This window comes from Eleginops maclovinus, chromosome 17 (genome assembly GCF_036324505.1).
Source record: "Eleginops maclovinus isolate JMC-PN-2008 ecotype Puerto Natales chromosome 17, JC_Emac_rtc_rv5, whole genome shotgun sequence".
In the NCBI taxonomy this organism is placed as follows: Eukaryota; Metazoa; Chordata; class Actinopteri; order Perciformes; family Eleginopidae; genus Eleginops; species Eleginops maclovinus.
The window spans coordinates 15,762,865-15,790,267 of record NC_086365.1 but is presented as its reverse complement, the minus strand read 5'-3'; the positions used below and the strand labels follow the sequence as shown (position 1 = coordinate 15,790,267).

The 27,403-nt window shown below is 40.5% G+C and overlaps 1 protein-coding gene across 1 annotated transcript in view; it reads left to right on the top strand.

Annotated features, from left to right (window-relative positions):
* The first annotated feature begins 4,233 nt into the window (after positions 1-4,233).
* Positions 4,234-27,403, top strand: part of abcc9 (ATP-binding cassette, sub-family C (CFTR/MRP), member 9) — a 43,631-nt gene continuing 20,461 nt past the window's right edge. The window contains 21 exon segments of the mRNA XM_063905710.1: positions 4,234-4,381; positions 6,401-6,542; positions 6,654-6,775; positions 7,201-7,367; positions 7,531-7,632; positions 8,119-8,259; positions 8,411-8,599; positions 11,520-11,552; positions 11,641-11,805; positions 13,457-13,612; positions 14,311-14,445; positions 14,567-14,729; positions 15,317-15,330; positions 15,332-15,358; positions 15,498-15,640; positions 15,910-16,018; positions 17,231-17,338; positions 21,552-21,624; positions 21,905-22,010; positions 22,629-22,667; positions 23,955-23,993. Coding sequence (XP_063761780.1) covers positions 4,234-4,381; positions 6,401-6,542; positions 6,654-6,775; positions 7,201-7,367; positions 7,531-7,632; positions 8,119-8,259; positions 8,411-8,599; positions 11,520-11,552; positions 11,641-11,805; positions 13,457-13,612; positions 14,311-14,445; positions 14,567-14,729; positions 15,317-15,330; positions 15,332-15,358; positions 15,498-15,640; positions 15,910-16,018; positions 17,231-17,338; positions 21,552-21,624; positions 21,905-22,010; positions 22,629-22,667; positions 23,955-23,993 — 2,321 coding nt within the window.

Genomic DNA, 27,403 nt, shown 5'->3' with positions numbered 1-27,403 from the left:
GCTCATTAAACACGCATAAAAACAACATTTCCCCCATGACACACTCGACTTATCTCTGATTTGCTTATTCCGCTTTGATCTGACCTATATTCGCCCACGTTGCATCGTGCATCATGAGACATATCTGGGAAAAGGGCCGCCACCATATCTAATGAAGGAGTGCTGTGTGTTTCCAGAGTCGACTGGACAGTAAATGTCATATACAGGCATTTCCTGTCCCGGTACCTTCAGTATAAACCACATTATTATAAGGCGACGCGTACTGGGAATTAAGATCCGGGAAAAAGGGGGACGCTTTGACCCCAAAAACCTGCGTCAGAGGACGGGTAAGTGTCGGGAAGGCTTTCCTATTTTGTCCTTTCTGTCATTCACTACCAACATCCTCAGTGTGGTGTATTGCGATGTTCAGTTTTGAGCGTGTTTTAATGTAACACCATGCACCAGACTCCATTGACAATCCTTATATTGTAAGGTATTTTTGCCGCCCAGACATAAACTGTTAATTAGAAATACAATATAACATAACATCCGATTTATTAAAAGCTTCATCTTAAATTCGGCTTTAATTAAATACGCAATAAAGTAAAATATAAGCCTCTTTGTACTGTTTATGGGAGCTGCTCACCGTAGAGTACTTGTCTCTATTGGTGGACGCGGGGTTCGGGAATTACAGGCGGGACGGTTCAAAAAGTGTAATGTTTTATAAAGAAAGGTCTTTCTAAATTGTAGTTTTATTAATGCTGAATTCAAGATTGAAACTAGTTGCTTTGGGAATAATCAATAAACCTGCTGATTATGATTTGGAAAACTGTATCTATACGTGAAAAGCCTTAGATTGCTTGATTTCTCAATGGAGTTTTGTTCTTGTCATTCATCAATGATATTGCAGGTTACGCTGCCCGATACGTCAAGACACCAGGTTTATTTGCTTTACTGATAGTGTTACGACAAAAAGTGTATTAATTGCATATGTGTGTGCTTAATTTAGAAGCTTATATCAATAAATGTAATTTCAGTCCACTGCAAATGACAGTGTTCGAGTCAGTGCGCTCAGCCGACCGGATCCAATTTCTTCTCTGGAACATTTTAATGACAAAGCTTTGATTGAATCCTCTCAGATCTGGATGAAATAACAAACAACTGCTGTGCATGCATGCAGCCGAAATCCGATCAGATTATGCATTTGAGACTGTAAAGCATTATAAATAAATGTTGCTCCTGTGGCACTGTTAATAATACTTTCATAAAACATAACACAACAGAAAACATTGACATTTACTTATGCGTATTATTTTCTCTTTATTATTTACATTGCAAGCTGGATGTTGTCTTTTAATGGGTTTTTTTGATGGTATTTCTTATTCTTACCATGAAACCACTAAACGCTAATGGCAAACACATTTTCCAGTGTTTAAAACATATTTTAACCACAGTTGCAGGGACTAAATCAACATTTTTACACATGCAATTGATAAGAGACAGCATGGCCTACATTGTAGTTGCAGGTCTATACACTGAGTGTTTAACTGACATGTCACTTGTGTGTAAAAGCAGCTCATAAGGAACCCCCTTCTCACCACTAAACTGCTTCAAGTTTGGAAATCTGATAGGAGGGGACGTCGTATCAAGTTTGCAGAGGTTAAGCACTCTTTAACCGGAAACACTGATTTTTACACCTTCAAAATAAAAGAACTATCTCTTGACTTGGAGAAAGGGTCAAATTGAGTTCAGGCTTTGGAGAAATTAATTCAAAATAAATCAAAAATAAATGTACTGAGTGATTGAATTGGGATTTTAAACATCAGGGTGTGAACAACCAAATAAAATGAGTGTAAACTATCTGGATTATGGATAATACATAATTGTAAAAATACTCCTTATACATGTGAATGAAGAATGTGCTGTATCAAATGAGTAGAAATGCATTTAAACTACCCTTTCTTCTTTAGGGCCCCATACCACCAGGGTCCATGTGGGGCAATTAGTTAATGGTTTTATTGATTATTTTGAAAATGTAATGGTCTTAAAGGGGGTCTTGTATTGTGTCATTTTAAAGTGTTTTTATATGTAGAAGACCAAAGAATATTTCCCTTTAACCGGATTTTAATTTCTTTTCAATTTATTTGTTTGGTAATTTTCTGTTAAATATGTGAATAAAATAATCTGCTTTTGGCTTTAAAGCAATGTTTATTGGTTTTTCACTTTTGAAATGTTGTATTATATAAAACAAAAGGAGATTTATATTGTAAACAAAGACAATATAAGTAAGTGCATTAAAAAGAAATAAAGTAAGACCTTAAATATTTCATTATTCATTCAAATGTATGCTTTAAATGTAGGTCTTTTTGCCAATCATTTCGTCTAGCCTTTTATTGTGAAGGATCCAACCGGAAGCTCTGTTCTGTCCCGTTTAGCTTGACCTCTGTGTCAGAGCCTGGCAGCACTAACATGCGGAGCAGCTGATGCTGAGCTGGGGCTAAAAATAATCAACTTTTTACACTTCAACTCTCACTGTATTCTCTTGCTTTCCCTTCTTTCTGTCCTCTGTTTGTTTCCTAAGTTAAAAAGCAACAAAAAGAGACCTCCGGAATGAAACGCTGTCATTAAGGAGTATTACTTTTCTTCGAGGTAAGAATCTTTCCTGTCACAATTAAGCTTTATTTAATGACCTAGTCTAACGTTGTGATGTCTGTTATAGCTGTGCTTAGTATTTAAAAGTTGTTGTATTTAATTACTATTACTGTAGTTCAACGCAGGTGTTGTTTTTGGGACATTTTTTGGGGTTTATTTGACTTTAAATGTAAGTTTTGTTTGATAATTATACCTGTGAACTTTTTTTTAACTTCAACTAAATACACGTTTTTTAAAATTCACTTTTTTCCTAATCTCCCTATTAATCTGTATTATTTTCTATATTGATGCAAAGGATTTTAACTTTCGACCTGAAGCTGATTTCTTGTGTTTTGTGCCATGTCTTTAAAGCACTTTGAGCTGCACCTGTTGTCTGAAGAGGGCTATAACAATAATGCTATATGTTTTAAGCACTGTTAACGTCTATTATTTAGCTTCTGCTAGCTAGTCAACATCCATTTAGCCACCTACTATGTCAGTCAGGCCAATTAATTCAATTCAAAGTGACATTTATATGGAAACTAAATAGTAAAATGAAGAAATTGAACAATATTTGGGATAAAATGGTATGGTTTTAAGCCTAAACCCTGGCAGTTACAAATGTATTCCAATGTTAATGTTTGATAAAAAGTATTTAAACTTCTATAGAAACATCTTAAATCTGCACTGTAACTAATGTTTTTATCTGATATGAGTTTGTATGTTTAGTTTATCCTAAAAAATGTGTAATTTCTCCACAACTGTGCACCAAAACAAAGGTTCTGTCCATAAAACAAAGATGGCCGCTACCCGTGGTGGCCATCTTTGTTTTTGAATCGAGTCAAAATGTTACTGTATGAGTGTGATAGTATTCACGTTAAGCTGACGAAAATATTACAAAAAATGGCAACAAATAGAGGCTATCAAAACCCCCAAAACCCTTATATTTCTATATATTTTAAGTGATTAAAGGGTTGCTGTTCGCCCTGGGATTCAGAGTCGCTCTTTAAGATGTAATGTAATTCTCCCATTGCTAAAGTCTCATGAAAATCCATATTCCTGTTGACAAACAAAACAACAAATCAATAACATAAGCTCAGTGATGGAGCCAGTAGTAATGACTATAAAGCAGACACTGAAGCCCAGGTTAACTCAAACACCTGAAACAACAACAACACCAGTCTCCTGAAACTCAAGTCATGGCGTCACGACAACACACGACTCCACGACCGGTTCCAACTCTTAATTCAGTTAACAGTAATGCAGCAACGCGCCATGAGCCAGGCAGCATGTAGTTGGGCGGCGGCCCTTAAATAGCTCTCATGTCTCACACTGGCCTGCATCTGTGTGTGTGTGTGTGTGTGTGTGTGTGTGTGTGTGAGCGAGGGTGCACTTGAGCTTTTGACATGCTACAAAAATGTCTGACCTGGTGTGCAGAGTTCAAGCTGAAGCACAAAGTCGTAGAGATTGTACGTATGTGTCGACCTGTTTCTGATTCACAACACAGTTTATTTATGCAGATTTTTGGCATTTTAGAGCAATCATTAGTGAGATAATGTGTGTGTTTGCGTCCCCACAGAGTGACTGGAGGCCTGTGTGGAGCGGTCGAGGGGGCGGGGGGGGATGGCCTTGTCGTTTTGTGGAAACGACAAAAATGTCAACTCCTACAGCGTGGAGAACGGCACGCTGAACAATGGCTGCTTCGTGGACGCTCTCAACCTGGTGCCCCACGTCTTCCTGCTCTTCATCACCTTCCCCATCCTCTTCATCGGTACGTCAGAGGGATTGACACGCACTTTCATTCACCGTCAGATTGTCCATAGACATGTCTCCATGCTTTAATGTTCAGAAAGCTCTTTATTTTTCTCATACTGCCTGTGCTGCAGCTCCTCTTTTCACCCTCTGTCTGAAACCAGAGCCCAGTCTGCTCTGATTGGTCAGCTGGCCGGCTCTGTTGTGATTAGTGAACTCGCTTAGAGATGTCCCGCCCCTTAGCCTATCACGTACAATGTGTCGGAGCGCTAGTGTTCCAAAGTGGTGTCACTGTGTTCCGGAACTTTGTGATTTTAGCCTCTGCAGACCGTTTACATGCACTAAAACCTTAATGACACACTACAGGAAAAGGAAAACCCCCAGAAAGTAAGAAAGGATGATGAAGATCAGGAGATTTCCTTTGGGTTTTCTTGTCTTGAAAGTGTGAAAACAGCTCTGACTCTGAGGAGAGGAACTGATGCTTCCCGCTGAGCTGTGTGACAATAATCTGTTAGCTGGGTGAGCAGATGTGTCGGTGGTATTGACTTTCCCTCTCTCACTCACTCACACACACACACACACACACACACACACACACACACACACACACACACACACACACACACACACACACACACACACACACACACACACACACACACACACACACACACACACACAGTTTCAGTCACTTTTCTTCTCGGAGTGTGAACATTAAGCAGCTTTGAAGAGCGGCTCAGATGGGATTACAACAGTTCAGTGGTCGGTGTGGGCTGCTGCAGGAAAGGGTTAAACAAAGAGGGAAACAAAGCACCAAAACACAGACAATAAACTCAATATAAATCTTATAATAATTAATAAATGCTTCCATCCTATTTGCCCTCCTCCTTCCTCTTCAATTTTGCTTTCCTGTTGAATAATGAACCTTGTGTATGCAGAAGAAAACCTGTGGAGGAGGGAAAAGGAAACAAGGAAGGGTGAGAGGAAGCAAAAGAGGAGTTGGGAATAATGATGAATCACAATATTTCTAATTAAGTATGATAAATAAGACCAGTAATTAAAATTAGAAAGCACATTTATTTAATATAATGCAGCCTTTAAAACCAATCTAGTCCCTTTATTCATATTACCCAGCCCAGGTTGAAAAAAAGAAGCAATTAAAGATATTTAGAAATGAGGAAAGGAATGGAAAAAATGCAAAGAAAAATAAAGCTAGTTTTTATTTATTTATTTATTTATTTATATTTATTTATTTTTTTAATCTATTTCTATTTATTTATTAGTATTTTATTAATGTTGTTTTTTTCTTTATCTGTCTTTTTTAAATTCACCCTCTAATACAGAGGAGGCTTACTGAATGCATGGTTAGTTATTTGTGTGTGTGTGTGTGTGTGTGTGTGTGTGTGTATACAGTAGTTTATGGGAATTGTTCTGACCAGAAGCCCTCAGCTGCTCCCTCAGGACTCACTAATTGAAGCTTCCTGCTTTCAGTTTTTATGCTCTCTCCGTCCCCGGAGCTCTGCTGTCCACTTGGTTAAGAAAAACCTCACAAGAAACAAATACCAACACAAATACAAAATAATAAATACTCTACGGCTCTCAGCTGCCATATGGTCAACTCTCTCTACCAATAAACTAAAGTGTGTTTATTTAAATTGACACATAAACTGCAATGAGGTGAATGAGAGCTGTGCAGGAGTAATAAGACTTAGCTAACCAGGAAATGGATCTGTAACTGTTTTAATGATCAACTCAGTTTTCAGACAAACCACATATTTAACGTTCAAACTTGTCACATGAAGTGTTTGAATTTCTTTTCTTTCTGGGTCACGATAAACTTGTACTCCATTACATCTCAGGGGGAAATATTGTACACTCTATTGGATGAGTTAGAGTTAAGTATTTCCTATTTGACAAGGCCACCCCCCCCCCCCCCCTCTCGTTTCCCCTTTCCTACAGGTTCAATTTATGGGAAAATATCATATTTAATATTCACCATTCTTTCTCCTCTCTGTTTCTGTCTGTCTTCCTCCTCCAGGTTGGGGCAGTCAGAGCTCCAAAGTGCAGATCCATCACAACACATGGCTTCATTTCCCCGGACACAACATGAGATGGATCCTCACGTTCTCGCTGCTCTTCATCCACGTCTGCGAGTTCGCCGAGGGCATCGTCTCAAACAAGTGAGAGAAAGACATTTCATCACTTTATGTTCAGTTTTCTTCAGAAATGAGTCTCAAAGGAACCAGTCCTATCAACATATTAATTGTTTTTGTATTCTCCTCTCGCTGTAGGATGATGTACACCAACCACCTTCATCTCTTCATGCCGGCCTTCATGGGGTTCATCGCAGCGACCACATCAGTGGTGTACTACCACAACATCGAGACGTCCAACTTCCCCAAACTGCTGCTCGGTAACGATAAATAACCCTCGTCTTTTACTGCTTTAACCATTATTAATCCAGTACATCATTTCCAGCTTTTGAAAGATAACTCTTATTGGCTTCCCATACATTGTTGAATCCAGAAAAAGGATAAAAATCTAATAAAATCAAAGTTTTTTTCTCCCAATTTTCTTCCTTATTAAAACCTGGTGCTTACATTACCCACAATGCAACTCTGGAGCTACGGAGGGCTGGTAGTTTTATCACACATGAAATTAAATCACTGAAACAGGAAATGAAATCGAGAGAGGATACCACCGGGAATATTTAGGAAGTATTTTCAGCCTGTAGTCTTGTGCTCGTACATATATATTTGAAGGTTAATTTTAAGACGAGAAAAGCCATAATGTGCATTAACGTGACACCACATCACTCTCCTGTGTCCTGTCGCTCAGTCCTGTTCATCTACTGGGTGTTGGCGTTCATCACCAAGTCCATCAAGCTGTTGAAGTATGCAGAGTTTTCGGTGGGCCCTCAGCACCTGAGGTTCTGCATCACGGCGCTGTTGGTGCTGCTGTACGGGCTGCTGATGGCCGTGGAAATCAACGTCATCCGAGTCAGGGTGAGGACGCATCACTCATTTAGCCAGAAAAACATATTGTGTGTAACCTTTTCCCCCAAGGAATGGGATTGCTTTAATTTTCCTCATCATTTGTTCAACACCTTTTATAATAAGTTCTCCGTCTATTTTGGTTCATTAAATTTGTCCTTTTCTCTCCCCGTAGAAATACGTGTTCTTTGCCAACCCCCAGAAGGTGAAACCCCCCGAGGACCTGCAGGATTTGGGCGTTCGCTTTCTGCAGCCGTTTGTCAACCTGCTGTCTAAGGTACACACAAAAACACACACACATATATATATATATATATATGTGTGTGTGTTTTTATTGTTTTACTTTAAAAACATGTGAAATAATTCTAATTAAATGTTCTAATTTTGACCTTATAATATATTTAAATTATTTGTTAAATTTAAATTGAACAAATGTATATTTAAATTTAAAAACATTAATTTATTATTATTTTATTATTAGTGCATTTTCCAAAATATACACATAAATAAATAGTGAAATAAATATAAAAGAAAAACCAAAAACAACGAATAACAGGTACAAATAAATACGATATATAAAAATCATATCAATCCACAAATCAATTATTGATCATCAGGAGAGTCTGAAATGCAACCCAGTATCCACCTTATTCAACAATATAGGTCGTAAGATGGATTTTCTGTCACCATTGGCTTTCACAAATGTCCCCACAGCATTACCTGGCAGCAGAATAACCAGTACAAATTCTTGGCACGTTTTTAGGCAACATATTGGTGGATGAATCCTCTCATCATCGGAGCCCACAAGAGGCCCATCGAGCTGAAGAAGATCGGGAAGCTGCCCATCGCCATGAGAGCGCTCACCAACTACCTCCGGCTCAAAGACGCCTATGAGGACCAGAGGGTGAGTGGGTGGGTGGAGGTCATGACCCTGATGTACGAGGTGCACAGAAGGTCAGGTGACTGCAGGGCAGGAAAAACAGACAAAGAAAGAACACCTTTCAAAATGAAACAGGAAACAGATACTAGTTTCTAATTCCTCCTCCCTCCTGCAGACGGCGGAGGATCCGAACAAAGCCCCGTCGATCTGGCGCTCCATGTACCGAGCGTTCGGCCGGCCCATCCTGCTCAGCAGCACCTTCAGGTACCTGGCCGACCTGCTGGGCTTCGCCGGGCCGCTCTGCATCTCCGGCATCGTGAAGTACCTGCAGAAGAGCGAGGTGACGGCGACGGACAAGACCGAGGTAGGGGAGGTGGTGTGGACCTAAAACGTCTAAATAAAACAGACCAAGGGCACCTGGAAGATCGTTTGCATCCACCTGGATCCAGGACTTTCTCTTTAGAATCATTGATAACTTTATAGTAAATGTGGTATCTTTTAATCTATATTTACAACATTTGTTGTACATCTTTAGCTTCTGTTTGTCCTGGAACAGGGACCCTCCTCTGTTGCTCTCCTGTTGGTTAATAATACTTTTCCCTGGTAATTATGGGGTTTCTTGGTTTTGTTTTTCCTCCGAGGGTCTAAGGATATATGCTATACACACTTCAAAGCTCCAGATATGTGTGTAATCTGTGATATTGGGCTATATCAATTAAAGACGACCATACGCTAGAATCCCTCAAAGCTTAAGGGATCATTTCTACTGATACAGCGTTGTTCACCCATCATTCCTTGAAGATTTTCCATTAGTTAGGAGTCAATCCTGCCTTCTAGATTGAAGTATCACTGATTTCCTTAGTGCTGCTCTTAGTATTAGGTTCCCATGAAGTAAGTGTCAGGTTCAACAGTCATACCTGGAGGAGAAGAGATATATCCCTGCTGCAGAGCAAAGGCTTAGAGGTGTTCCACAGGGGAATCAAAGGCCAATCAAAGGCTGCAGGAAGTTGATGCATGCATAAAGTGCACTGCGTTTAGTTCAAACTCAATTTAAAGTCTATTAGTCTCAGAGGTTAACACCAGGTCAGGATACAGTTAAGTGTGTTGGAACAGAGCACAGCTCAATGCTCCAAATGGATGCAGTGAATGCAGGACTATATGCTGACAGCTGAGAGACACAAAAGGACTGATTAGATTGAAAACTACTTCAAGAGGGGACCCATTTAAACACCCTGTGATGCTCCAAAACTGAGACTCAGGCTGGATATTTAAACGTCATTAAATTCCCTCCTGAGGAATCCATTTGGTCGTGTAAACCCGTGTTGAGACTGACGTTACTGAAGTCGGATAAAAGCATTTCAAGAAATCAAGTCTAAATCATGACATCAAGGGTCGTCCACATTTCATTGGGTGGTCCGGCCAATGAATGAATGACTCAGTCCCAGTTTGATGTCACTGAGGCGTAGATCACAGTCATCATGTCCCCACCAGTGTGTGTGTGTGTGTGTGTGTGTGTGTGTGCCTGACGCTGTTACTGATGTGAGGATAAGTCTGCCATATCATAATGCCATGAAATGACGTTACACACACGCTTGTAGTTGCATTTCTTTTGACCTTTGGGTAAACGAACACACTTTATTTGGGTCCAAGAAAAGCTTCTACCCAAACAGCTTTGGATAAGTGGACCTTTAATGAAGTAATGCATTCCTTAAACCTTACTCTATGCCTCTCTTGCAGTGTTATTTTGCACTGTTTCATGTCGTTGGAGAAGCCTGGGACTTAAGATTTAATTGGTTGCACTACTTTGAAGCTATTGTGCAACCATTCTTATAGTTTCACCTGCATATGTGACATTTTTCTACCTTTGTTCTACCGTTTTCAACGTCCTTTTGAAGCCCCAGAGAGCAATATAGCAATATTTAACAATGTGTTTATCGCTCAAGTTGACACGAACCAAAAAACGATAAATTGTGCAGCCCTTGGATATGCACCAGTGTTCATAAACATCAGCTGGACTAAACCTGTAACTATTAATACAATAAAACGATAGTATCTTCCCATGGCGGCGTGATAAAGCGGCTGCATGGAGAAAGAAAGCAGAGGGTGCATTTGGCAGAGCCGATCACAGACTTCGACTCCTCTTAAATCCATCTCCGCCTCCTCCAAAGGTCATAACACACAGCAGACGCTCCCGTAATGGCAGCGTGTTTTCATTCAGAACCATTTGGCTGGATGTTGTTAGAGTCGGTGCTGGATCTCGAGATGCTGTCCGGTCCGTGCCTTCCTTTTTAAAGTGGGTATAATGGGCAGGGAGATAAAGAGCAGAGCAGCGCTGCATGTCTGAGTGACACGGAAAATTCTCCACTCGCATCACACTTTAAAACACAGGCAGGCCTGCAGAGCATCACTATGAGCTTTACTGCTACTGTGTGTGTGTGTGTGTGTGTGTGTGTGTGTGTGTGTGTGTGTGTGTGTGTGTGTGTGTGTGTGTGTGTGTGTGTGTGTGTGTGTGTGTGTGTGTGTGTGTGTGTGTGTGTTATTACCTTAAATTGCATAGAAGTCTATGAAAGAAATTCCCTTCTTCTTTCTTAATGTATTACGTAAGATTCTATAGAAGTCTATGAGAAAATGATCCAACTGTTCTCTTGTTTCTTTACCTCAGATTCTATAGACGTCTATGAGAAAATGGTCCAACTGTTCTCTTGTTTCTTTACCTCAGATTCTATAGAAGTCTATGAGAAAGTGATCCAACTGTTCTCTTGTTTCTTTACCTCAGATTCTATAGAAGTCTATGAGAAAATGATCCAACTGTTCTCTTGTTTCTTTACCTCAGATTCTATAGAAGTCTGTGAGAAAATGATCCAACTGTTCTCTTGTTTCTTTACCTCAGATTCTATAGAAGTCTATGAGAAAATGATCCAACTGTTCTCTTGTTTCTTTACCTCAGATTCTATAGAAGTCTATGAGAAAATGATCCAACTGTTCTCTTGTTTCTTTACCTCAGATTCTATAGAAGTCTGTGAGAAAATGATCCAACTGTTCTCTTGTTTCTTTACCTCAGATTCTATAGAAGTCTATGAGAAAATGATCCAACTGTTCTCTTGTTTCTTTACCTCAGATTCTATAGAAGTCTATGAGAAAATGATCCAACTGTTCTCTTGTTTCTTTACCTCAGATTCTATAGAAGTCTGTGAAATCTTTTCCTAAAATTGAATTTCTGTTGTTTCTGTTTCTTCTTCCTTTTCCTCTTTTCATTTATTTTCCTTTTCTTTCTTTTACTTTAGGCATTTGATGGGATGATGAATAGTCGAGCAAACGTGAGTTTATAAATAATGTGTTGGTTCATGAAAATGACCTCTGTTTGGAACTCTTCTATAATTATTCTTCTTCATTATTTTATTGCAGAACACATTCCTGGACGTGTACTTCATGTCGTCCACGGAGCTGCTGCAGAACACCTCGGTCCTGGCTGTGCTTCTCTTCCTGGCGTTGATCCTGCAGAGGACCTTCCTGCAGGCCTCCTACTACGTCACCATAGAAACCGGCATCAACCTGCGCGGCGCCCTGCTGGTGAGTGAAGTGAAGCATCGTGGGTATTCAACTCTGGACGGTTTGTTTACCTCGCTGAGGTGTTGCTGTGAAAAGTATTCAAGAGGAAGAAATGCATGAGAGACAGAGAGGACATTTTCCATTGTCCTGTTTTTGGAAACGGTGACATTAATCGTTGCTGTTGTTGAATTTGTGTCAAAGACTAAGGACATGTGCTTTTATTTAAGACGTTCTTACCGCTCTCAAAATAAACGTACATTTGGGATTAATACTGACATGAAAGTCAGACAGTTCCAGGTAAACAAAACCCAGATTTAAGAGCACATATTCTGCTGATGTTCAGGTGTATATCAGTATGTAGTGTCTCTACTTTAAAGAGTCCTCTCCTGCTGATGTTCAGGTGTATATCAGTATGTAGTGTCTCTACTTTAAAGAGTCCTCTCCTGCTGATGTTCAGGTGTATATCAGTATGTAGAGTCTCTACTTTAAAGAGTCCTCTCCTGCTGATGTTCAGGTGTATATCAGTATGTAGTGTCTCTACTTTAAAGAGTCCTCTCCTGCTGATGTTCAGGTGTATATCAGTATGTAGAGTCTCTACTTTAAAGAGTCCTCTCCTGCTGATGTTCAGGTGTATATCAGTATGTAGTGTCTCTACTTTAAAGAGTCCTCTCCTGCTGATGTTCAGGTGTATATCAGTATGTAGAGTCTCTACTTTAAAGAGTCCTCTCCTGCTGATGTTCAGGTGTATATCAGTATGTAGTGTCTCTACTTTAAAGAGTCCTCTCCTGCTGATGTTCAGGTGTATATCAGTATGTAGTGTCTCTACTTTAAAGAGTCCTCTCCTGCTGATGTTCAGGTGTATATCAGTATGTAGAGTCTCTACTTTAAAGAGTCCTCTCCTGCTGATGTTCAGGTGTATATCAGTATGTAGTGTCTCTACTTTAAAGAGTCCTCTCCTGCTGATGTTCAGGTGTATATCAGTATGTAGAGTCTCTACTTTAAAGAGTCCTCTCCTGTTGATGTTCAGGTGTATATCAATATGTAGTGTCTCTACTTTAAAGAGTCCTCTCCTGCTGATGTTCAGGTGTATATCAGTATGTAGTGTCTCTACTTTAAAGAGTCCTCTCCTGCTGATGTTCAGGTGTATATCAGTATGTAGTGTCTCTACTTTAAAGAGTCCTCTCCTGCTGATGTTCAGGTGTATATCAGTATGTAGAGTCTCTACTTTAAAGAGTCCTCTCCTGCTGATGTTCAGGTGTATATCAGTATGTAGTGTCTCTACTTTAAAGAGTCCTCTCCTGCTGATGTTCAGGTGTATATCAGTATGTAGTGTCTCTCCTGGGACATGTCTCCATGCTTTAATGTTCAGAAATCTCTTTATGTTTCTCATACTGTCTGTGCTGCAGCACCTCTGTTCACCCTCTGTCTGAAACCAGAGCCCAGTCTGCTTTGATTGGTTAGCTGCTCGGCTCTGATGTCCCGCCCCCTTAGCCTATCACGTACAATCTGTGGAGCGCTAGCAAAAAGAAGCACGAGTGTTCCGTGGTGATGTCACCGTGTTCTGGAACTTTGCAGACCATTTACATGCACCGAAACCTACAGAACACCGTACAGGGATGCAGTATCACATCCATAACTGTAATTATATATTTGTTTATGTTCGTTCCCTTAGGCGATGATTTACAACAAGATCCTGCGTCTGTCCACCTCCAACATGTCGATGGGGGAGATGACGCTCGGGCAGATCAACAACCTGGTCGCTATAGAGACCAACCAGCTGATGTGGTTCCTCTTCCTCTGCCCCAACCTGTGGGCCATGCCTGTGCAGGTAACAGGACCTCCATCTAATTTTAATGTCCCATAGAAAAGACTTTACTCCCCGACCTCCGACACTTCCTCAAACCACCGTGCGAGGGAAGGGTGTTTCCTCTGCAGCTCACCTACATCAGGGAGAATCTGAATGTCTACAGGGTGAACAGGCTTTGGTGTGGACTTGCCTTTAACTCAGAGTCATAACATGGTACTTCACTAAGGGTCTCCTTTGTCGTCCAACATTACACAACCTAACCTGGGTGTCTGAGCTTACCTCTAACCCAGCATCACAGGGTTCTGACTCCCTGGGCACTGCTACACACTGGGAATCAGAGGGAATGACTGGTGGAGGACAGGGGCATGTATACTGTGTCTGTGGCGTTGTTGGATAAATCCTACATTTATTTTTGACAAGAAATGAAATTCTCCAAGCAATTGTTGCAATGATCCTTGACATAAATGTAAGGAACTTTGGGAGGGGGGAAATGTCTTACTTATAATGGTTATATTCACCCAAAAAAACCTTAATATTTGAGACCTTAACCTCAAGGAATAATTCATGTCTATAATATAAAATAACTAAAGGAATACTTAAGTGTTTTTCTTGTAAGTGTTCAAAATCTGGGTTATTTTCCCCTAATATCACCTCTTACACAGGTGAGCTACACAGCCAAACTCTTACCCTATATTTTCTGTTCCCTCCTCTCTCTGCAGATCATCATGGGAGTGATCCTGCTCTACTACTTGCTGGGCAGCAGTGCTCTGGTTGGAGCGTCTGTTATCGTCCTGCTGGCCCCCGTCCAGTACCTCATAGCTACAAAGCTGGCAGACACACAGAAAAGCTCACTGGTGAGCAGCAGGCTTACATAGCTGTGTTTGTTTTAAAAAATGCATCTTATTTCCTGCAGACTTCTTGATGTAAATCCAATATTTCACAGCCCTTTGTGACTATATCATCCTCTGCTTTCAGGAGCACTCTACAGATCGTCTGAAGAAGACCTCGGAGATCCTAAAGGGTATAAAGTTGTTGAAGCTTTACGCCTGGGAGAATATCTTCTGCGACAGCGTGGAGGACACCAGAGGGAAGGAGCTCACCAGCCTCAAGACCTTCGCCTTCTACACCTCCATGTCCAGTAAGACGGAAACAGACACCTGAGATTGAATCATGCTAAATGCAGAAAATAGACTCCAAAGTCTTCGATCAGGATCAGTTACGAAACGCATGATCGGCGGGGGAAGAAGTATTCACATCCTGTAGAGTAGGAAGTGTCACAATTACACAAACCTCACAGATAACACATAAAATGCAGTGCAGAAAGAGGAAAACCGACTGAATCCTCCACCTAGATACTGTTACAATTCACAATGTTATTCATTATTCACTCATTTTTGGGGATTTATGACTATTTCTTAGCACAATATACATTAATATATATATTTGTATTATCTTTTATTATATTTTATTTCACAATATTATATTATATTACATTTTTTATATATTTTATTTATTTATTATGACAGTTTTCTGCTTTTCTAAGCATGAAATTAATTTACTTTAATATTATTTTTTATTATATTTATTTTATTTTAAGAGATGTTTTGCTTTTCTATAATTAAATATATATTATTTATATCGTTTTTATTTTATTATGCATATACTTTTTATTGATTAAGTCTTTTTTTAAGCACAATGCAATAAAAATATTCTCCCTCTCTGCAGTCTTCATGAACGCCTGCGATCCCCATTGCTGCCGTTCTCTCGGTAAGTCACTTTTACCCCAAAAAAAGACAATTACTTCCCAAATTTAACTCCTTTGTCCTGCTTGCTTCTGCTTTCTTCAACTATAATATGAAATGTGAACACCAACAAGTGTTTCTGAACTTTAACTCTTGTCTCGCAGACGTTTGTGATGCATCACTTCCTGAATAAAAGCGGCCCCACTCCTCATGAGGCCTTCGCTGCTCTGGCGCTGTTCCACATCCTGGTCACTCCTCTCTTCCTGCTCTCCACTGTGGTCAGATTTGCTGTGAAGGCTCTCGTCAGGTGTGTGTGTGTGTGTGTGTGTGTGTGAGAAGGGGAATTGGACAAGGCTAAAAAAGGAAGAGATGCTGTGATACAAACTGGATGTGTTGACTCTAATTAAAGGAGCACGGAGGAAACCTGACAGCAGGGAGGAGAAACTCTAACCTCCTCAGAGATTAGTGCTATCTGTGTCGTCACATACACAATCATACTCGCTGAAATGTGTGTGTGTGTGTGTGTGTGTGTGTGTGTGTGTGTGTGTGTGTGTGTGTGTGTGTGTGTGTTGGCAGTGTGCAGAAGCTCGGTGAGTTTCTCCAGAGTGACGAAATCGGAGACGACAGCTGGAGGAACGGTGACATGTCTGTTTCCATGGAAGCAGGAAAAAAACACACTGGGGGGGTGAGTGTTAACGAAGCCGGGATAATCTACGACAATTATCCTCGACAGGAAACATGAAACAGAATTTAACGGGAACATTGTGGGTTTGATACGGTCTGGAGATGGTTTTTTAAACACCAGTTTCAGATGAAAGACACAGCTGTACAGGAGCCAATGTTAAACATGAAGCACAACCACCATGAATTTATTTTTATAAGCCTTGAATTCTTTGCAAAACTATGTCTATGTGCATCTACAAAAAGTACTGGAGTCTCTTTTTGATAAATGGTTACAGGAGCGACAGTAGAAATAACACAGACGATCAAAACGCAATAAATATGGGACGCTTTAAAAACCAAACACTCAATATTTCAGTGTCCTAGGAGTTAGGGGATACTTCAATTTAAAGAAGGACTGTTTTATTTGAAGATTAGGTCTGTTGGTTCAAACCAAGCACCTGTTTATCTGCAGAAAAAGGAAGTCTAACTCTTTAAAAACGCACATTTGCTGCAAAGATTTCCCACAGCGTAGGTCTGAGACTCGTGCAATTTACAGACGACACCTTAAATATCTGCTGCGTTACAAAGGTAAATAAATAAATCAAACATTCATCCCCATTTTTAAAACAGAGGGTGGTAATAAAGGGCTCATATTGTGCAAAGAAAGCAGCCAGACTTTTTTATAGATGCTGTTTAATGAAATAAGGATCTGAATAAATACCACGTTCCATTGAAAGCTAGAGAACAAAGAATAGGGTTTTTGGGTTAAAAAACACAACGATAATAATGGTAATATTAATATATTCATAAAAGGTAATCAAATGAAGCCACTCTAAAACACCCGTGCCTTTAGTTTTCTCTGCATCACTCCACAAAACCACCATTTGTATTTGCTCCTGCACATCCTAATCCCAAACCCTAGCTTCTTCCTCAGGAGTGACCCTGAGACTGACTAAAACAGCACATGCAGTGCAGGGCCTCTGATGTACATGATGTGTGTGTGTGTGTGTGTGTGTGTGGGTGTGTGTGGGTGTGTGTACACTGTGTCTGGATGATGGTGTGAGCAGTGGGATTTGAACCTTTGGGGTTAAAATCCTCCCTCTCAGAGGGAACCCCCGCACCATTTCCTCTCCCCGAGGAACCGAAGCGGATGCAGGAAAGTGTTCGGTTTAATATTTATTGCTAACTTCAGAATTCTCCCTCTCCCTCTCTCGGTTTTAATGTCCCCCTGAAGACCAAAGCCATCAACAGGAAGCAGCCGATGCGCTACCAGATGGACAACTACGAGCAGCCGACCCGGCGACAATTGAGACCCACTGAGACGGAGGATGTGGCGGTGAAGGTCAGGGTCAAAGAGCACGATTTGGGGGAATGGTTAAAGGGGGGGGGGGCCGGGGTAAAGATACAGATTAAGGACATAACTACCATATACTTCCGCTCCCTTTCCCCGTGTCCCCATAGTCTGACTGTCTTTCTTCAGTAGTGTAAATGAGGAGAGAGCTGTCACATCCTGCTTTCTCCTACTCCAAGAAAAGGTAGTTTTCGAGGCTCTTCGCCATCTTTACTTCTCAGAAAACTGCCGGTAACGCCACTGTAGATAAAGTGGAAGAAAAGTTAGTGTTTGGGTCTGAGTTTCAGGTGGAAACGATCATAACAAAGACCAATAAATGAAGGAGATCAGCCAGGCAGACACTGGGTGTTTCTGCTGGTGAGTGTTTGAGTTGCAACGCCGTACTCGGATCATCCCCCTCGCTCTACGGCGGTCAAACTGACCAGTAAAGCTGGTTGATTCAAAGTGTGAGAGCAAGCATCCACAGGTGGTGTTGCGTGGTGTGAAGCAGCACAGATAGGTGAATAAGAGGCAAGTCTGTCTTTATAGAAGTGGTGTCAAGATATCGAGACATTAAACCAACTTGATGAAACCAGCAAGAGACACCACGAGGACACAGGGCCTTAGCTCTTCACAGGGAAGGAGAACCAGCCCTCTACAAGTAGAAAACGGTGTCTCTATGTCCGACTCTCTCTGTGAGACTGTGAGGTGGACCATTCAGCAGCTCTCCTGGCACTTTAACGACCCCGGCATACTGATAAAGTTTAAGGAGACCCGGGGGAAAGACAGGTTTAGTATACAGAGGGAAGAGATGCCAGTTTAACAGAAGGAGAGAAGGCGGTTCACCGAAGGACAAACATGAGAGAATGTAAAAGCATGGCTCATTTTTAATCACTTTAAGCCTCAAAATAACAGGTTTTTTAGAAGAAGCAGGTGGTTTTCATCCAGATTTTAATTCCCCAAGCAAAACATGGTTATGTATGAAGACAATAATAGTCTTAAATTGCTTCCATTTCTTGCCTCCTAGTTGTACAATAGAAAATCCTCTTGACAAGTCTGCACTTCTAGACACTGGATAATATCACAAAAAAGCCCACTTTATGACACAGATGTTTACCTTTTTATGCAACTTAGTCATAATTAAAAGGCAATTACACAGGCTGAATCCTGTATAGCTACATATGAACACTTCCAGGTGTGTTTTAAACAAGATTTAACAAGAAATAAAGCAAGAAAAGTCTGTAAAATTGTACATTTGTGTTAATCTGACACTAGGTTTACGGCTATGTACTGTACTAATTACAAAACCAGCTCGTGCATGAGGCAATTAATGATAGTCGAGGGTCGTTAGCTGTCACACTTCCAGAGACACGTAGGAGCTGCTCCCTAATACCACCATTTACTTAATCGTCAACAGCTGGTTCATATCTCGTGTGTTTGTACATCCATGGGTCAGTTCTGGGTGCGTGGAATCATGTGTGTGCGTGTGTGTATGTGTGTGTGTGTGTGTGTGTGTGCGCGCGCACTCTGTCTTAACAGGAAGTGTAGGATTCACACGAGAATTAGCTAACCCCTCAAAGGGCCCTGTGAATGAGTCCGATTTTTTCTCAGCGCTGCTCTTCCTGTCTCATCGACTGAGCAGACGCTGGTCGCTTCATTAAGACGAGGGACGGAGAAAAGGGTTAGATGTAGTTTCTTATGCATTACATAGGCAAAGTGTGTCAATACCCAAGCATTACATACATATGTGATAGTACTTATGACCAATAATAAGCTGCTTTAACCCCTTTCATCCACTTTTTGTAACCAATGTGCTACGATTTGTTCATTTTGATCCCAACATGTGATGTATGGGTTTGTAGGACTTCAGTTTTTCCACACACACCTCACCAAAAAAAGTAGTTTTTCTCCAGCTAGCTTCCTCCACGGCTCACAAAATTGCGATTGTTTTTAATGCTATGGCACCAGATTCATTATCCCATCTATCTAAAGTAAAATGCTATTCTGTGGCATTAAGATTTGTCTTCTCAGGAGCCAAGATGTTCTCTTTCTGGCGCTGTGCAAATAAGAACGGTAGTGCAACCAGATGATGTCATTATGCACAGTGAATTTCAGGGTTAAAAATGTCTCTCAACTTTGATTTGTGTGACGTCTGCTCATCCAAGCAGGTTTTAGAGGCACAGGAAATCAATTTATGAGTCACAATATCAGGGGTATGTGTCTGGCATGTCCTGATCTCACGCTTTTGCAAAATTCAAATCAACTTTATACACACTAAATGTGTTGATGTGAAAATTGGGTAAAATGGGGCAAAAATCGCTTGAGAACAGAACTCATCAGGACCATTTCTGGCTGGTTCTTAGATTCTTCACTTGGGTAAATGTTCTGTGATCCAGCGGCGGGGACCCCACACATGTATGATTCATTATTTGCACGTTTCACTCCCCATTTTACTCTACTTCCGCTCCCTTTGGACTCCTTCTGATAATATCTGATCTTGCTTCCCCTTTTTTCTTAGTAGCCGTGACACAGATCTATGAACTTGTTTAATTTGTTGAATGATTTTAAGGCATGATGCTGATGCCTGGTGGTTATTAGAGAGGTTCAGCTCTTAATAAATCCCTTTGTTTAAGGAAATCGTACCTTGAATTCGACATTGTAACATGCATGTGGGTATTTGTGCTCAGGAAACGTTGTAAACTAAATAACGCATCAGATCTGACGGACTAACGCTCTCCTCCCTTACGTCTAAACTACAAAAAACTCAAATTAAAATATAAGTTTTCAGCATCTTTCTCAGAGTTCCCTACAAAAACCTCTTTTTTTGTATCTCTAAGATGTCTTTTGGGATATGTGTTACGAGAAGTAATGAGCAGTGGAAGAGAAGCTTAAAGGGGGGGCTAGCCTCTAGTCTAGTTAAAATAAACATCAAATAAAAAAATAAATGCAACAGATGGGAGGAATGTAAACAGCAGGAAGCAGGGTGATAGATCACTGAACGGGGATCAGATATGAAGACCATGTTGTGATCTATTTCCCCTGGAGATTTAATGCTGTGAGTCGCTCATAAAGATGGTGGACTATATACAGACTCGAGCTTCATACATGGGAAGCTATTTGCATCCATATAGTAAATAAAAAACAACAACAACTTTTATTTGCCTCCGTTGGATAAAAATCCCTATTTTCTGTCACGAGAATCCACAGTTATTTTCCATGTTGGAGCAAGTATCTGACCTGTCAATGTTTATTAATAAATATTTAGATTTGTTTACCTCCTCCTTTTGGCTGTCAAACAGGCTAAGTAGATGCATTCCTTGCTTATGGGGACTTTTCTTTATGTTGGAAATATAAATCTGGGTGTCGTCAGCGTAAAGGATGTATTTTCCTCTGATGTTCTAATTTTTCATTCCTGCATTCTGTAGATTTTAGTGCATGAAAATGGTCTTCAAAAGCTCAAATCAGACTGGGCTCTGGTTTCAGACAGAGGGTGAAAAGAGGTGCTGCAGCACAGGCAGTATGAGAAAAATAAAGAGCTTTCTGAACATTAAAGCATGGAGACGTGTCCCATGTCTCACTCTTTACATGTAGGTCTTGGTATTGTATGATCTTGTGACAAATATTGAACATGTAACCTCAGTACTCCTGGGTTTAATGTGAGTCTTCAGCCTTTACTGACTAAAAAACAAACCTAAAGCACCTGCTCCTCTTGTGTAAGGCCGGTTTATTTGTCCGTGTACGTTGTGATGAACTCTCCAGAACCTGAGAAATGCGTCACATGCTGTCGTCAGTCCCACATACCATGAGCGCAGCGTGTGTCCGTCACGGTGTCAGAGCAGCAGCTTTCACACCAGTGAACTCAAAGGGGAGGCTTCTTTCTGAAACCCCGGGTCAGGACATGAAGTCATGTGGGTCTGCGCATAACAAGAAAACAGCACGTAGTCCTGGGTTGCACAATAAGAGAGAGACTTCCACTGCAGAGGAAAATACTTTATATCCTTGATCATCTTTGGAAGAATGCAAATTGAAGCTTTATTGTCATATGAACAATAGCTAGTTGTTGGCAAAGACTTCTCAATGCCAAAATAGTGCAAATGACACAATTGTGCAAGTAAAAAAGCAGGAGTAAGTAAACTATGAACGTGTGAAACAGAATAAGACTAAAGGGAATGTAAAATTGAATATGTACAGTGCATTGATTGTCTCCTCCTCCTGTTTCCTTCAGGTGAGCAATGGCTTCTTCACCTGGGGAAGCAACCTGGACACGCTGTCAGACATCAACATCTGCATCCCCACAGGTAGGGAAGAACCATTAGTGTTCCTCTGCAGCAGGGTTACTCAAATGTTTCTGACTTCACTTTTAAGTCAAATCATTCTCACATTCCCAAAGTGCATTTGTCAAGTCATCATATGGGTTCAAGACAAACTCAGTCATTTAACTTGTTTAACCTCCCAAAAATTGCATTAGAAAGTAAAGAAGTGAAAATATATTGAAGAAATATGGATGTTTGAGGCTCGAGACACACTGTTTAATATCTGTGTAATCATACAGTTCTTATCCTTGTTCTGCCTCCTCAGGTCAGCTGACCATGATTGTGGGCCAGGTGGGTTGTGGGAAATCCTCCCTGCTGCTGGCCATGCTCGGGGAGATGCAGACCACCGACGGGAGAGTCTACTGGAGCAAGTAAGACTTAAAGAAACATGTATTTTGCTAGTTTGAATGACTTAAATCCAGTTACCTTTTCATGCTTTCTGGAAAAGAGTACCATGACATTAACCATTTGCATTCACAGCTGCTCAAACATGTGGTAAATTCACTTCAGTAGCCATTTAGATTTACATCCCAGGTATTACACAGTATAATGTTGGCCAAGTCGACCAAGTATTTCCTCCTAAAATGTACAGAATTGAATTTATTTTCCGATTCAAAACTGTGTCACGCTGTTTGTGTTTCCAGTGATATCTCCATATCTTTCCGGTTCCTTTGAAGCCATTCGTTCTTTTCAAATGTCACTACCACTACATCTACAGGTCTACATCTGCAGAGTACTGTGCATGGTGCAGCAGAACAACATTCTTAATGTTATAAGGATGCACATTAGTACATGCAGCACACATCCAGTCCGTCTTATATAACATATTTTGAAGTAAATGCAAAATAAAGGAGAACCTGTAGCCTCAAGGGCGGCTCACTAACCTTTGTCTGGGTGTGTGTGTGCACCTCTGTGTGTGTGACTGTGTGTGTGACTGTGTGTGTGTGTGTGTTTCTTTCTCTTCACCCCCTGCTCTCTTGCCATATCAGGCTGCCTGATTATGAGATGGCCCACGAGGGGAACATCAGGTACTTTCTCTCCGGTCCCTTCTTTTCACAAAACACAACCCCTCACACAGACTGCAAACACTCATATTCACTCTTCATCCATTCGTCCGTTTTACACTGATTTATGTAACGTGTGAGAAGCTTAAATCACCTGAATGGCAAGCCGTGGAAAGCAGAATGATCGCCTAAAACAGACGATGAGAAAACAAACATTAAGTAGTTTTATCTGTTGAGGGTTTAATAGTCACTGGAAGACTTAATAGTCAAAAATAAACCCAGAAGGGATGAAAACATACAGATTTAGGTTCGAATTAAGATTGAAGTAGCTGCAAATCTGTAGGAACACTTTGGGTAAACTACAGCAACAATTGATTAGTTCACTAATTGATTAATTGTTATAAATAAAATAAAAAATGACAGTAATGTTGATAAATTAAGAAAAGAATATGAATAAAATAAAAATAATATATAATATTAATAATATTATTAATAATAATATATATTATTAATAATAATATTATTAATAATATTATTATTAATAATATTATTATTAATAATATATATAATATATATTATTAATAATAATAATATTATTAATAATAATATATATTATTAATAATATTATTATTAATAATAATATTATTAATAATATTATTATTAATAATATATATAATATATATTATTAATAATAATATATATTATATATGTTATTTTTATGAAAGAATAATAAATAATTATAATAACAATACATTTTATTTATGGAGTGCTTTCCAAATTACTCAGAGGCTTTACATACAGGTTCAAATTCATTAAAAAAATTCAAACACAACCCATTTAAAATATACAACACACATAATTAATTAACCCTAACCCTAGTGCACACGTCTCAGAAATCTAACTTTGCGTCATTCTGTTTCGGCCTTCTGAATATATTCAATCCTTTAATTATCACACACGCACTCGCAGTCATAGAATATGAGACATGGAAGAGGATACCACAAACCTAATAATGGCCGACAGACAGTGACCGCATCACTTCCACTCCTCGTCTTCTCCGGGCGGGAAGGTTAATCCATTTAACATTTGGCCCATGTCTTCATTATCTGGTGGGAAAACACGTCCGCCTCTTCCCTCCCTCTGTCCTCTCTCTCTCTCCATGTTTGTTGTTATTAACAGAACGTTTGTTTCGTCCTCTCTGCTGTCTCTCTCTCTCTGTCCTCTTGTCTTTCTATTGCCATATTTCCCACTCATAAACACAAGTACACACTCAGTAGATCTCACTCTAACACAATCACGTGACTTTGACAGTTGGTCAGGGGCAGAGGAGAGTGACGAAGACATCCAGAGGTAGCCCTTCCTCTTCCTGTTTCAGATCTGAAGTGACCTCTGACCCCCTCGTTTACCTCTGCTTTTTATTTTTCTGTCATATGATTTCACTCCATTCTTCATCCTTACCCCGGCCTCTCTCAGGAGAAAGTACTGGTTCTGCTGCACTCAAAGCTGTGCAGTATTTCAGGCTGTGTTGTTCATGGACACACACATATGATATAGCTTTATCAGGTCTCCTTGACCCCTCAAAGCGCTTTACTGACTCCATCTGACTCCAAATGACTCCACCTGACTCCACCTGACTCCACCTGACTCCATCTGACTCCATCTGACTCCAACTGTGTCCATCTGACTCCACCTGACTCCAACTGTGTCCATCTGACTCCATCTGACTCCATCTGACTCCAACTGTGTCCAACTGACTCCAAATGACTCCAACTGACTCCATCTGACTCCAACTGTGTCCAACTGACTCCAAATGACTCCAACTGACTCCATCTGACTCCAACTGTGTCCAACTGACTCCATCTGACTCAAAATGACTCCAATTGAGTCCAAATGACTCCATCTGACTCCAACTGAGTCCTAATGACTCCAAATGACTCCATCTGACTCCTAATGATTCCAAATGACTCCATCTGACTCCATCTGACTCCAACTGACTCCAACTGACTCCAACTGACTCCATCTGACTCCATCTGAATCCAAATGACTCCATCTGACTCCATCTGACTCCAACTGACTCCTAATGACTCCAACTGACTCCTAATGACTCCATCTGACTCCTAATGATTCCAACTGACTCCTAATGACTCCTAATGACTCCAAATGACTCCATCTGACTCCATCTGACTCCGACGTTTTTCTAGTGAATGTATCTAGGTCTACTAGCACTATCTTCTTATATGTGTGTGTTCAGGATCAGCTGCCTCAGCCTCTATATATAAGTACCCTCATCTCCAGCTCATTATCGTTGTGTTGCTGTTTGCAGTTTTGGTTTTGTGCTGTCTGTTCCCAGTATGGTTTTTGCTTTCAATGCTGGGAGTCGTTGTTCCCTAAACAAACAAACAAACAAACAAGATGTTTTATTAATGCACATTATTGCATATCTATAATGATTCTTGACCTTTAAACACATTATTTTTATTTTTCATTAAGACACACACACACACACACACACACACACACACACACACACACACCACACACTTACACAAAAGGTAGAGGGAAAAAGCTCAGCAGAGTCCCAGCAAAGTGCTTCAGTTTATTGTTGTTGTTTCGCTGTTGTGTTGTTGCTCTTGTTGATGTTGTTGTTTGTGTTATCAGTGTTATTGTTGATCAGGCGGGTGGTGGTTTGCAGCTCATCATTAACTCCGATCCATGATCCATATTTATCTCTCCTTTCTGACAAAACATTCCTCATGTTGCGGTGGAGTTTGACGTAATCCTTCCCCTCGTTCCCCTCCTCTGTGTTCGGGCTTTATAAAGCTGCAGAGAACAGGAGCACTGATCTGAAGTCAAAAGGTTTTAGGCAACGTTTAAAGCAGGAAATCGATATAGAAAGGCTGAATTGTGAATTGGATTTAATGAAAATGTGGTAAATAGTGTTCACTTGCAACTGAAGAAGCACAAAGATTCAGCAGAAGAAGGAAACACTGGTCAGTTTAACAACATACAGTGGGGCAAAAAAGTATTTAGTCAGCCACCAATTGTGCAAGTTCTCCCATTTAAAAAGATGAGAGAGGCCTGTAATTTTTATCATAGGTATACCTCAACTATGAGAGACAGAATGAGAAATAAAAATCCAGAAAATCACATTGTAGGATTTTTAATGAATTTATTTTCAAATGATTGTGGAAAATAAGTATTTGGTCAATAACAAAAGTTCATCTCAATACTTTGTTATATACCCTTTGTTGGCAATGACAGAGGTCAAACGTTTTCTGTAAGTCTTCACAAGGTTTCACACACTGTTGCTGGTATTTTGGCCCATTCCTCCATGCAGATCTCCTCTAAAGCAGTGATGTTTTGGGGCTGTCGCTGGGCAACACGGACTTTCAACTCCCTCCAAAGATTTTCTATGGGGTTGAGATCTGGAGACTGGCTAGGCCACTCCAGGACCTTGAAATGCTTCTTACGAAGCCACTCCTTCATTGCCCTGGCGGTGTGTTTGGGATCATTGTCATGCTGAAAGACCCAGCCACGCTTCATCTTCAGTGCCCTTGCTGATGGAAGGAGGTTTTCACTCAAAATCTCACGATACATGGCCCCATTCATTCTTTCCTTTACACGGATCAGTCGTCCTGGTCCCTTTGCAGAAAAACAGCCCCAAAGCATGATGTTTCCACCCCCATGCTTCACAGTAGGTATGGTGTTCTTTGGAAGCAACTCTGCATTCTTTCTCCTCCAAACACGACGAGTTGAGTTTTTACCAAAAAGTTCTATTTTGGTTTCATCTGACCATATGACATTCTCCCAATCCTCTTCTGGATCATCCAAATGCCCTCTAGCAAACTTCAGACGGGCCTGGACATGTACTGGCTTAAGCAGGGGGACACGTCTGGAACTGCAGGATTTAAGTCCCTGGCGGCGTAGTGTGTTACTGATGGTAGCCTCTGTTACTTTGGTCCCAGCTCTCTGCAGGTCATTCACTAGGTCCCCCGTGTGGTTCTGGGATTTTTGCTCACCGTTCTTGTGATCATTTTGACCCCACGGGGTGAGATCTTGCGTGGAGCCCCAGATGGAGGGAGATTAGCAGTGGTCTTGTATGTCTTCCATTTTCTAATAATTGCTCCCACAGTTGATTTCTTCACACCAAGCTGCTTACCTATTGCAGATTCAGTTTTCCCAGCCTGGTGCAGGTCTACAATTTTGTCTCTGGTCTCCTTTGACAGCTCTTTGGTCTTGGCCATAGTGGAGTTTGGAGTATGACTGTTTGAGGTTGTGGACAGGTGTCTTTTATACTGATAACAAGTTCAAAAAGGTGCCATTAATACAGGTAACGAGTGGAGGACAGAGGAGCCTCTTAAAGAAGAAGTTACAGGTCTGTGAGAGCCAGAAATCTTGCTTGTTTGTAGGTGACCAAATACTTATTTTACCGAGGAATTTACCAATAAATTCTTTAAAAATCCTACAATGTGATTTCCTGGATTCTTTTTTCTCATTCTGTCTCTCATAGTTGAAGTGTACCTATGATAGAAATTACAGGCCTCTCTCATCTTTTTAAATTGGAGAACTTGCACAATTGGTGGCTGACTAAATACTTTTTTGCCCCACTGTATATGCAATAGTACAAAGTTTATAGGCTTTGAAAAGACAAATCATTGCATCTAATTGACTGTAATGTCTTTAATTTAATTCATATATGCATGGTGTTGTACCCTTTAAGTGCCATTCTCCTCCTAAAAGGGAAGGAGTGTGTCATTATC